Below are 12,637 nucleotides of genomic sequence, written 5' to 3'. Positions count from 1 at the left end.
GGGAAAGGAGAATATTTATAAAAAAAAAAAAAAAAAAAAAAAAAAGAGAGAGAGAAAGAGAAAAGAATCTTGCAATTTTGCAGAAACAAAAACTCTAAAAGTTTAACATTTATGGGGGAAAAAAGAAAAATTTTGAAATCTCTCAAATTCTCTAGAAAAAAATTTGAGAAATTTCTGAATTTTTGAATATGTTCAACTCTTGAAACTGAGAAAATGTCCTAAATTGTTTTATTTTTATATCTACCATGACCCTGATACACAGTTATAGGTGGATGAAAATATCTGCTTTCAACTGCAAATAACATTTTCCGAATTTAAGCTTTTAATTAAACATTGGATGGCATTCTATTACAAAACTGAGCAGATTCAACATCAATAACTTACTCAAGAACTTTCCAAATCTCCAAAACACCTTGTTGAAATTCAAGCATTTTCAAGGATTTCAAGCACCTGCATGTCTTATGTAGAGAAATGGTGAAAATATAGATTCATGCTGGCGTTCTTGTCCTTGGTATAAAACATGGGTTAGCAATTATTATTTTCCACAACAGACTTGTAACATACAGCTAGAGATAATATTGAATGTCATACATGTTAAAATTATAATTCATAGACTGGCCTAGACAAAGTCCAAACTTAAATCCAATTCAGAATCTGAGGTAGGACTTAAAAACTTATTTTCACAAACTTCATATCAGCCTGAGCTGGAGTTTTTATTTTGTTTATTTTTAGCAAAAAAGAATAGGGAAAACTTTCAATGTGCAAACTGTTTTTGTTTTAAATGCATGCCACACTTTTAAGATTTTTTTAAATGAAGTATTTTCTTATGTGAATACTTTTGTAAATGTGCAGTTGGAATAATCAAGATGAAAGTGGTTGTTCTTAAATAATGCATTACTAAAATTATAAATCAGCTCAAAATTAAAATACGAGTTTATATTAGTAATGCTTGGTTATTTTTAAATAAAACATCAAAATATTCCAATACAAAACATGCCTAAAATAACCTTAAAAGTACACATGCAAACCCATTGTAGCATCATATTATTTTAGTTGCTCTAGAGAAGGACAAGTGTCCATAACTGAGGTTTTAATTCCCATAATAGGAGCATTTTTTTTTAATTATTATTTTATTTTAAAATTTTAGTTGCCAGCAAGTAAACCTTCCAGTGTTTTTCCATCATGTAAAGAGCCTTGGTGTCATCTTTGGCCAGGACACGTCCTTTAAATCCAACATTAAAACAGGTTTCTAGGACATCTTTCTTGCACCTGCGCACTAAAGCCAAAATTAGAACCGTGATTCCCCCCAGAGTCCAGCAGGGAAACTAGTCCACGCATTTATTACTTCTAGGCTGGACTACTGAGTTTCTTTACGACCAAAGGAAACAGTAAAAAATCCCTCAAATGTTTCAAAATCGCTGATGTGAAAATTTAAAAGAAGAACACTTTAAAAACTTTAAACTGAAATCATATTTCTTTATTTTTTTCCCTCTTTGTTGGCACCCAGTTTAATCAAGACTAAAATTAAAATGATTATTCTTACATATAAAACTCTTAATAATCCAGGTCCATCATCGATTAGAGGTCTGATTGGTCCTCATCGCTGGTGTGTCCAATTTTCTTTGCTTTCTTGAGAAAATCAACTTTTCTGATAAGTTTCAATGATGAATACAAATTGAAAATTCCTACCCAACCCCAACCCTCCTTCCAATCCTAATTCTAACGGTGCGTTCACACCTGATGTGTTTTGAGAGTCAGGTGAGTCTGCTTTACATTCAAAGTCTATGTGGAGGCGTGTTGAGGACACGTTGTGGTGCGTTTTTAACCGTTTGATGCATCGAGCGAATCCACCGCTCCACATACATTTGGGTGTAATGTATTAGAATGCATTATTATGCAATTTCCATTATATTACTTGAATATGGTCTCAAAACAACAATAACTTCTGAGATAATTTATTGTTCAACAAAATTTTTATCATGCCTAGAAATAGTTCTAGAAAACATAAGAATTTCTAATTATCAACAAAAACAATACATTCCTGATAAAAAAAAAGTTTATTCTTGGAGAAGAAGAGCTTCAGTTTCATCCAATCTGTTGAAATCTTACCGTTTCTGTGAGTCTTCATGTGACCTTTGAGGCTGCTCTTCTGGTTGAAGCACCTCCCGCAGATATGGCAGCCGTACGGTTTCTCCCCAGTATGAATCCGCAGGTGTCTCTCCAGGTGTCCGGCTCGCTCAAACACCTTCCCGCAGTAGGTGCAGACAAAGCATTTCTTTGGTTTCAGAACTCGAAACGGACGGTTTTTCCTCTCTCTGAGGTGGTTTGAGGCCTCCGTCGCGTCTTGCAAGCCGGGGTTACTGGAGATGATGACCGACCCCGAGCACCCGTAAGGCGTCTGAGGGACGGTGGAGGTTTTCAGCTGCCCGTACATTTTTCCTCGGACGGAAAAGTTGCTGTAAGTAGTTTCCTCTGGTGGCTGGAGTAACTGAGTAATGGCCGGGAAGGAAGACATGTTCTGCGGCGAGCTGTTTAGAAACTCTGTCGGATTGTTCTGTAACCTGGATGCCCACAGCTGGCTGCCTTGATCCACTGGTGTTACGTTTTCACCCATGCTGTCAGCCTGATTGTTTTCCACATGAAGCTGCGGTTCCGTAATATTTTCCTCGACCGGCTCAGATTTTACCTGAACGGATGTTGGCAGAACTTCTTCAGACTTTGTTTGGTTATCGTCGGCCTTCACCTGGCTGACCTCTTCAGGCCGATGCTGGTCCATACATGGATTCACCTGTGGGATTTGGATTTGTTGGCTCATCTGGACCTCTCCTGGTCTCGTCTGAAGACCTGAAGCATAAAACAAAAAACCACTTACTAACACTTACAAAGTTAATAAAATGACTCTACCTAAAAATGAATCCTTTTGACAAAAAAAAAATTACGAGGATGTAATGAAATATGTTGACGCCGTTTGTCAATTAATTGAATTTTGCGAAGTTTCATCATGACATTTTCTCAATCCAGTCTAGATCAGTTCATTTATATCAACTGATTAATTTTTTTGTGTGCCTTATGTTGTTTTATATATCAACTCATCACAGTTAAAACTAGACTTTATTGATTTATTCCAGAAAGACTCAAAAAGTGAAACACCTCAGAAAGAACATAGTTGCACCCTCCTGGGATATTTAATGATTTTTTTTGGATATTTTGACTGTTTGCAAAAATATTCATTGGCTGCTCTACAAAACAGCAGCAAATGTTTGAAGTTAATATAATTACTGCGAGGACTTCAGATTCTAAAGTCATCTACTACAGGAGAAGAAAAGCGTATGGAAAATGTTAAACAGGTTTAACAGGTTAAAAGTTAAAGTAAGCCAATACAAATAAGCATTGATCCAACAAGTCATGATAAACGTACGACATGGCGAGTCCTACAGGAGATCCCCACCTCCTGGTGATAAGAAGCAAAACAATATTTGCTTAAGGCTGCACCTTGGAAAAACAGCAAACCCTCTGGGAAACAGTGCAGAGGCAACTTGAGTCTGGCCAGAAAATACACAGGCTTAGCAGAACTAGAGATGTTTGTCCATGTGGGCTGCATATAAATTCATTTTTACAGATTTGGTGGTTCAGAAAAATCTTAATTAAATGTTTTTAACATGTAAAACTTGTAAAATCCTCCTTTTTAAAAATTTTACTGAACTGTAAAGGATTTCCGACTCCTAAACTGAACTTAGAAATGGAGGACGTAACTTCATTACGCAACTGGGAGAGAATCAAAGCTTGTTTTGTGATTTGTGCATGCATAATTGGTGCTTTAATGTTCACAACAAACACCATCTCAAAATAGTGCTATCTTTAAATAAAGACATGAAAGTGACTGGAAAGGTTTGGAATTTTATCTTCCAGATGCACGTTTGCTGCATATTATGAGTCACAGTCAGAGACTTTCACCTAAACTTCTCATCAAAACACTAAAATATTTAGACCGGTCTAGACTAGACAAAAGCGACACACTAGGTTATTCGTCGGGAGTCTAAAATTAGGAGGCAAGTTAGAGCTGCTCCACATCTTAAATGTGCTTCAGACAGAGAGGAAAGTCTCAGTTTTCCAGTTAAAATATAAATGCATCATGCTGGCAGAGGTTCAGTGAACCAGCCATACACAAGTACGTGATCCTCCCTAATGCAGTAAATCAGGCTCTTCATTTTTTTTTTTTTTAAATCTTACTCGTATTAAAGAGGAAGCTGCCTGAGTGAGCTCTTACTGCAACGTGACAGTTTACATCAAAATCAGAGGAAAAGGAAGCTGGAAAAACCCTAAAACATCCAATTGTTACACAAACTCCTTCGGTCTTCCAGGGAGGGAAGATATGACTTTGTTTTTTTCGACTAAAGTGTTTCCAGAGCAAGCCGAGCTGGTGATAACTGGTTCTACACAAACAACCCAGCAAAGAACCGGTTGGTTTTTCCGCGGCCACAGAGCCAACACAAAGCCACATCATTACATCATTTTGAAGGGCCTCTCCATGTTTGATCCTCCCACTGGTGAACTCTGAGTTTCTGCAGGGGCCACAGCGCAGGGAGACAAATTATGGTAACGCAGATGGGTTTAGAAACAACAGCTCGAAGTCTGGATGATGTTTCGAAAATGAGCTACCAACTACAGCAGGATTAAGGCTGGGCAAATAAATCAGAAACACTATATATCATGACAGACAATCAGCTCAATGTTTAGAATATCTACTGAACTCCCATCCAAAACTGCAAAGAATTCTGGGAGATGTAGGCAGAGGAAGGTCTGCACCCGCTCGACCCAAGCGGTTGGTGGCATCAACGAATTCGCTCTATCTTCGGTTACCTAGCAACTCACAAATTCTTTGGTTACCTAGCAACAACCTCTTGAGTAACTTGCGCAGCAGCAGTTTAAGACAAATCAGGCTCTTTGTTTGGATGGAATAAAAACTGTGGATAAAACAGGGTCACGCCACACGCGTAGCAGTATTTTAGATCTGTCTAACAAAAATGCTTATATCATGATACGTTTTGCAGCCAAATCGTTCAGCACTAAGCAGGAATTATAAATGTTGATAGAATGATAACCAGTACCGGGAAATGGCCAATGTGTTTACATTACTTATTGCAACTGGGGATGTTAAAACAAAGACGATGAGAGACAGTGGCTGTGTTTCCACTGACCATGAAGCTACACAAACTGGAACTGCAAAATTAGATTTGCCAAATGGAAACGCCAATTTCGAAAAAATGTTCTTTGATAAAAAGTTTTCACGTTAGAATAAGGTGGTCTACCTGGACTTGGAGAAATGTTCCCCGATTTCAAAACTTTGGCCAAAGTGGTGCTTCTAATTCCAGTGTCCTTTAGAAATGCTGCTCAGCCTTATACAGAGCAAATATCAAACATTTACTGAAAGGGAGATGTACAGTGTGTCAAATCACAGTCATCATGGCTCTCTCTCAAAGGCAAATGATGCAATATTTCATAGGCAAATTTATTTCAAGTGCTGTGCATTAAAACGATGTATGCAAATGACGTATTTAGCCAGCTGGATGTACTTTCACTGCCTTTTATCCCAACACCTGATGCAGATTTCAGTGGCCGAGATGCCAAAGCTCAAGATAAGAGGAGTGAGTGAACTGAGAGGTAATCACAACCACAGAGAGAATCAAAATAACATCATGACATGGCTTTCTGTAAACCCTGTGGCTTATTTTTAATTTCCCTAAGGCAGTGGTTCCCAAACTTTTTCTCCTGTGCCCCCCCCAGTGGTTTCCAAACATTTTCTGCCCCCTCCTATGGATTACAAATGGCTGTCTGGTTGAACGAGGTGTGGAAGGATGTGGGAGGGAGGAGAGAGGATTCTTAGAGACTCCCTGTCCCTGCCCACAGATTGGGAACCTCTGCCCTAAGGAATCAATAAAGTATTTTTGAATTTGAATTGAATTTGGCTGTGGAAAATCAAACTGGCTTCTAACTGTTGTAATTGTTTGCGAAACCAGTTTAGACCAGCTTATAGAAAACAATAGCTGTAAAATGACCAAACTAGTGGTAAAACAGCACTTTGTGTAACTCAGCTGTGATTGCATAGTTTGTTTGTTTTTTCAAATGCATGTTGTCCCCCGTACTGGGTAAAAAGGAACTAATGAAGGAAATTTACTTGAGTTCAAAGCACAGTTATACTTGCCTCTTCTGTGAATCTTCATGTGCTCCTTTAGGCTGCACTTCTGGTTGAACCGCCGTCCGCAGATCTCGCAGCGATACGGTTTCTCACCCGTGTGAATCCTCTTGTGCCTCTCCAGGTGTCCGGCTCGTTCGAAGCACTTACCGCAGTACGGACAGATGAAACCTTTCTTGAACATCATCCTCTTCACCGTCCGCCTGCGCACCGTGTTCCTGTACTGGTTGTAACCCAGCAGGCCACGGCTGAAGGGGCTCTGCGGAAACCCACCGGAGCTGCTGCAGGACAGAACAAGCCCGCCATCCAACGAAGGCTCGGAGAGACACGACAAGGAGTTTTGGCCTAGAGTTAAGTATTCAGAGCTGCTGCCTCCAGCCTCCTTTGGCACCCCTGGCCTCCACTGCCCACCTCCATACAGAGACCCTTCCAATGGCCTGTCCACCTGTCCTCTGCCATCCTCGTTTCCCTCCTTCACAAGTCCACCTTTATGTTGTGCTTCAGGTGCAGACGACATGCTGTGGTTTTCAACAGAGGGACCCTTCTCAACCAGGATCTTCTCATCTCCAACACCCCTCTGACTTTCTGTGGAAAAGATGGGAATCTTTATTAAAATTCACAAAACCAAAACAGTCCAGGGCTCAATCCGAATGTTTATCTGAGGAAAGACTTGAAAACTGCAGTTCACAGATGGTGTTTTTGCAAAGAGGAATGTGCAAAATTTCAATTCTATAGCTACAAAGCTGAAAAAAGAAATATTTTCATTCCATTACTTTGTTTTGACCTCAAATGTAATCCAAATGAAATACATGGAAGCTTCTAAAATTAATGGGACACTCGGTGAAATGAGAACATCTTGACCCAGAAATGTAAATAAAAACGGAGAATGCTTCGTTTCAATCCAATTGTAGCTTATTTATAAATCATTTCGCAGCTCTTTGATGTGTTTGTGATTGTGTTTCTGTCTCAAGCGGACATCTTACTGATTTTTTGTTTTGTTTTGTTTTTTCTGCAGCTCACCGTCTCCTCCGCGGTGCTCCAGCCGGTGGGTCTCCGCCTGCCGCGCCGCCCGCAGCTCTCCATGCAGGACCTCCATGCTGCTCTTCAGCCTCTCGATCTCATCCTCCCGCTGACACATCTCCAGCCGCAGCACCACCATGCCGTCCTCCACAACTTTGAAAATCTCTGCCACAGCTGCTTTGGCCAGGGCATCAACCACGGAGGCGATCTGGGAGCGCAGAGCCACGCCGTTCAACATGATGAACCAGCCAGTCCCTGAAAAATTAGTCTAAACTTTAAAAAACCAGGAGGGCGGAGGAACCGTCGGGCTTCAGCGGGTCTCCTGCTGGCGGAAACAGGCAGTTAGTTAGGCCCGCTGAGCGCTCACACGCTGCATCTCTTTCCATTTGCTCTGTTTGTGGTGTTTATGAAGCCAGGTTTTAAGCTAGCAACAGTTAATTGGTGCCGTAAGAAGACATAAACAACGCAAGCCCTTGTTTTACGGAAGTGATGACATAAAAAATACCGTAAAACGCGGAAGAAAGGCGCAGATTCTTCTTAACTAGTTTATGTCAGGAATCCCTAAAACTCCATCACCTTAGCAACCAATCCCAGAATTGTAATGTCCAATCACAGCACATTATCTTATTTGTAACTAATATTATGTTGAATATTTTTTTCACAACAATGTCTTAAAATTCCATACAAATCCAGCTCAATTACGTAATTATGTCACTGATTAAAAATACATTTCTACTGATGTCCTGTCAACTAAATAAAAGTTATAAAGTGCTTCATGAAAGTTTTTTTTTTCCTCCAGTTTAATTTACAAACTATTATTTAAAAGTGTAGACAAGAAGCAGCTATCTGGTAATGTTTGAGATACTTTCAAAAAAATGTAAATAATTTGTAATTATGGGTAGGATACATTAACTATAATATAAAAGTTTTAGTTCATTTTCATGTATTTTTTGTAATTCAATTAGAAAAGATTTATTCTACAAAGAGTGATAAAGTTCAGGTATTTTTTTAAATTGATGACTGATAAATATCAAAGAATAAAATTCAAAAATTCTGTTTTGCAGAAAATGTTAATTTTACCACTTAAAAGATAGTGATCTCACATTTTCCTCATTTTATTCTAACATAAGTTTGAATAAAAAGCACTGCCATGATTGATGCAACTCAGCAGAAACATAACTGATAACAAATATTAAAGATGAAGAACTCAACAAAAACTGAGAAAAGAAAGTCTATACTGAGAAAAAAAAGCACTAAAGCAAAAGATGTACGAAGCACAAAATGTTTTCATTGAAATGCGTGTAAATTTAAAGCCATTAATGGGTGACATCCAGACAAAACAACTTTTACATTTATTAGATTTGCTTTAAACACAAACCAAACATTTTAAAAATCCCTTTTATCTAAAATAAATCAGCATTTTGCTCAACAGCTAAACATATTTCTTAAACGGCTGCAGATTTATTATCCATGCTTTAATCTGAATCACATTCCTGCCTTGTTGTGGATTATTACAATTAATAAATACATCTGTGAAAGTTTTCCGTTTGATCCAACGGTTCAAACACTGTTGGTGCTACCGTCCACGCAGGTGGATCACTTGGTGGATTTTGAGGTTTCCCAGCACGGTGAAGCTCTTCCCGCACTGCCTGCAGCTGAACGGTTTCAGCCCGCTGTGGAAGCGCTCGTGTCTCAGGCAGTTGTCCTGCCTGGAGAACTTCTTCCCGCAGATGCTGCAGCTGAACGGCCTCTCTCCCGTGTGGACCCGCTGGTGCGTCTTCAGCCGGGTCTTCTGGGTGAACGACTTCCCGCATTCGAGGCACCTGAAAGGTTTGGAGGCCTGGTGAGTGTTCTTGTGCTCCTCCAGCTGAGACAAGCGGAGGAAACTCTTGTTGCACACCGAGCAGATGTAGACGCTCTGATTCCCTCGCCACACGGTCATAAGCCTTTTTGGTCTGCGGTTCATTTTCCTGTTGATAATCTCTTCATTTGATCCAGAGGATTCTGCCTGTGCATGAAGTGAATCTGCCGACGGCCCTCCAGACTCCATACAATCATCCCGAACGTCACCAGGAAGCAAATCGTCTTTATAAACGGACTCAACAAGCACAGAGAGCTCTTCTTTCACCGGCACATTAAAGCAAACATCTTCTCCTTCCTTTCCCGAAGGTAAATATGTACTCCGTATGTCATTACATGGAAACATCTGTGATTGCTCCTGAACTGCAACAGAACTTTTCTCAGACACTCCACAAGCCGGCCAGATGGGGTTGCCTCGATCCGGTGCATCCGTCGCTGCATGTTCGGCTGCTTCATCGAACCGAAGTTCACCTTCTGGCTCTTGCTTCACATCTGGACTGATGTGAGACACACAGAATGAATCAGCAGTTTTTAGTTCAGGATAATCCTCGTCAATTTCAGGATGTTTCTCCTTATCTGCAGCCAAAAGAAAACAATAGCATGATGTGCTTACAATCTGAAAATGTTGTTCAGAACAGTAAGTCCAGCAGAACCTTTGCCTACGTTCACACAGCAGGTCTTTTTGCTAAAATCTGATTTTATCCGTATACCAACTGTAAAGTACGAAGGTGGAAGCGTCATCTTTTGAGAATGCTTTGCTCAAACCTGTTGCAATAAATCAATTAATCGCATGATAAATGAAAATGATTATTGAGCTATTTTTTCTCTCTTTCTACCTAAAACTGGATGATAAAACTCCTCAGGCTGGTGTTTTGGTCTCAGCTAGTCCTTTTTAACTGCAATTTTTGCTTACAGAGACATTACAGTTGATGGTATTTGTTGTTTCTGTTGTTTATTTATTTTGGATATTCAAAATGTCTTCCAGTTCCAGTATTAGACGATCATTAGAATTTCAAGTTAATTTGATCTTTGAGAATGTGTTCTTGCATTATTATGCCATTATCATTATATTACTTGACAATGGTGTGAAAACAATTAAATTATCTTTTATTGCAATAACTTCTGGGAATATAAATATTATCCTGTAAAATGTGTTATTGTGACAGACAGCTTTGCAGCAACAGTACCAGCCCAGCTCAACAACACTGAATCCACCACATGCCAGAACTTCCTCAAGCATCTCACAGCTATAAACGAGGGAAGGACAAACTTTACTGAGACTGACTACAAGAAGAGTTTCACCTTTAATCTCCGATATGTGTAATTACTAAAATAATTAAACATGATAGTTTTAGACGAATTTAACGGGAAGTTAAAATAATAATTTTACCTAATGTACTTCTAAGGTAAAAGTTAAGAAGACCTTGTTTATCAGTTATCAGTCTGAATTGAAGACATTTTGAATGCAGTTTGGTGTGTCCTCCTCTCACCTCTCCACAGTTCCTGATCCGCCGCTGCTGCGGTCTGCATCTGTTTCTCGGCTGTAGCTCGCCTTGCAGCCGCTTCCTGAGCTTTCCGGAGCTCAGCCTCCGTCCTCTTCAAGTTACTCCGGAGCTCCTGGATCTCGCTGTCCCTTCTGCTCACCTCCAGCCGCAGAGCCACGCTGCCCTCCTCCACCAGCATCGTTATTTCTGCCACCGCAGCTTTGGCCAGAACATCCATGATGGCGGCCACCTGCGTACTGAAAGCTGAGGGGAAAGACATCCCGCTGGAAGAGTTTAAAAAACTCAACAGAAGTGAAGTTTTGGCTTCCTATGAAGATGAGAATCAGCGTCCCACCTGTTTTATTTTGATTTACTTCCGGTAAATTCGAAGCCGGAAGTGAGGAAGACACCAGTAACCGTAAAGCCTCTAATATAAGCGAAATGTTCGAATCCCTCGCTGTACTTCATAGCAACGTTGATCTCTTTATTAGACATACGTGAATGTCTACAGATCTAAACGTCCATGTGGTTTCCAATACAAGGTAATAGCATCTAGTGTTTTCTAAAAAGAACATAATGCAACAAACACTTCATTAATTCACAATGCTCTTTATTCAAATGCCTCAAACCAGACATGTCAATCAATCAATTTCAGATAAACTATTTATGTACATAAACTTTGCATAGAAACAACTGACCCAAAGATAAGTGCAAACGGTAAGTGCTATGGAGCCACTTTCACAACTAATCTCCAAAATCTTGAGAATCAAAATGCAGGAAAACAAAGTGAAATGTTTTTTTTATATAATACAACCATCACACAACAGAGATGAAGAATGACGAGTATTTATAAAGGCTGTTCATCTGTATTACGTGTGATGTTGGAGCAGCACTAAATACTTCGTTCCACCTCAATGTTTGCATTTTTCATGTTTTATTTAGAATAATTCCAGGCAGAATTATTAAGGCCTGGGATTAAGTTATAATGACCTCCTCAACGCAGTTATAACAAACTGAATCTCATGCTTTTATTATTGCATTTGTGTCTGACGAACACAAAATTAAAATTATAAAAAATCTGGTAAAGATGTATGAAAAGCCTTAAGTTAAATTATAATCTCACCATTGAAAATGAAGAAAAATAGAAAAATACACTTTTAACTTTACCACATTTATTCAGTAGGAATGAAACTCATGTTAGAAATGCCTCCCTTCACAATTATTGTGACCTAAATGAAGCTGAACTATTTTTTTATTTTATTTTTTTTATTCTCTATATTTTTAAGTTGTTCCTGCTTCTGGGGTAGAAGTGTAACGTGACACAGAGGCCGTTTTCTTTTAACTGTTTTTCAAAATGGGAAAGAGAGGGAAATGTATCATTAAAGTTAGGGAAGTTGGTATACAAATGAGAAAATAAGCAGCTTCTCGTTGCAACTTGCCCTCAGGGGCAGAGCAATAATTAAAAATGCAAAACAGCTGGAACCCACATTTATCTTTCCAAGACGCACAGTGAGGAGGCCGGTGATGGAGGATGAATAAAGTCTCCTGAAAGTGGCATGCTGGGGTCACCAAGGCTCCACGAGTGCCAATAATTACACAGATTATACAGATGTTTAGGAGCTTTTTTCCACTGAAAAATTAGTTGAGTCAAATATTTTGGTGAGATTTTACCACTAAAACATATGGTGGTAGCTTTTTATGCATCTTTACCAGGGTGTGACTTTATAAACTGTTTTCAACAAAGCTACTATGATGACTGTAAACCAAAAAAACTAAATATTAACAATGATGACAAAAATGTCAGCAATCACAAAATAAAACAATGATGAAGTTTTACTTTCGGCTGGGTAGAGAGCCTCGTGAACACCGTGAGCTGAGTCTGAAGCATCTCCTTCACTCACTAACAGTAAATTTGGGCAAATTGGAATTTTTAAAATCCGCTTCATGGAAACACAGCCAGCTATTTTGAAAAACCTCACACTTTTGTGGTAGGATGAGGTGATTTTTCAGTCATATCGAAATGGATGCATTTCAAAAAACTGCCATGGAATACATTTTTTCGTATCACACGGATCATGTG

General features: G+C 39.3%; 1 protein-coding gene across 1 annotated transcript in view; it reads right to left on the bottom strand.

Moving 5' to 3' along the window:
* The window catches only part of LOC106961176 (uncharacterized), a 22,505-nt gene extending 11,532 nt beyond the window's left edge, over positions 1-10,973 (bottom strand). Inside the window, exons 1-6 of the mRNA XM_015054725.1 lie at positions 10,564-10,973; positions 8,791-9,649; positions 7,583-7,637; positions 7,214-7,481; positions 6,203-6,778; positions 2,110-2,844 (exon numbers count right to left, since the gene is read on the bottom strand). Of these exons, the coding sequence (XP_014910211.1) occupies positions 2,110-2,844; positions 6,203-6,778; positions 7,214-7,481; positions 7,583-7,637; positions 8,791-9,649; positions 10,564-10,837 (2,767 nt within the window). The 5' untranslated portion in view covers positions 10,838-10,973. The remainder of the gene's footprint in view (positions 1-2,109; positions 2,845-6,202; positions 6,779-7,213; positions 7,482-7,582; positions 7,638-8,790; positions 9,650-10,563) is intronic.
* Between the last annotated feature and the right edge of the window lie 1,664 nt (positions 10,974-12,637).

This window comes from Poecilia latipinna, unplaced genomic scaffold (genome assembly GCF_001443285.1).
Source record: "Poecilia latipinna isolate Pla-1442-1.1 unplaced genomic scaffold, P_latipinna-1.0 Scaffold1275, whole genome shotgun sequence".
NCBI classification, from domain to species: Eukaryota; Metazoa; Chordata; class Actinopteri; order Cyprinodontiformes; family Poeciliidae; genus Poecilia; species Poecilia latipinna.
Note: the sequence above shows the minus strand (reverse complement) of the source record. Positions and strands in the feature narration are given on the sequence as shown.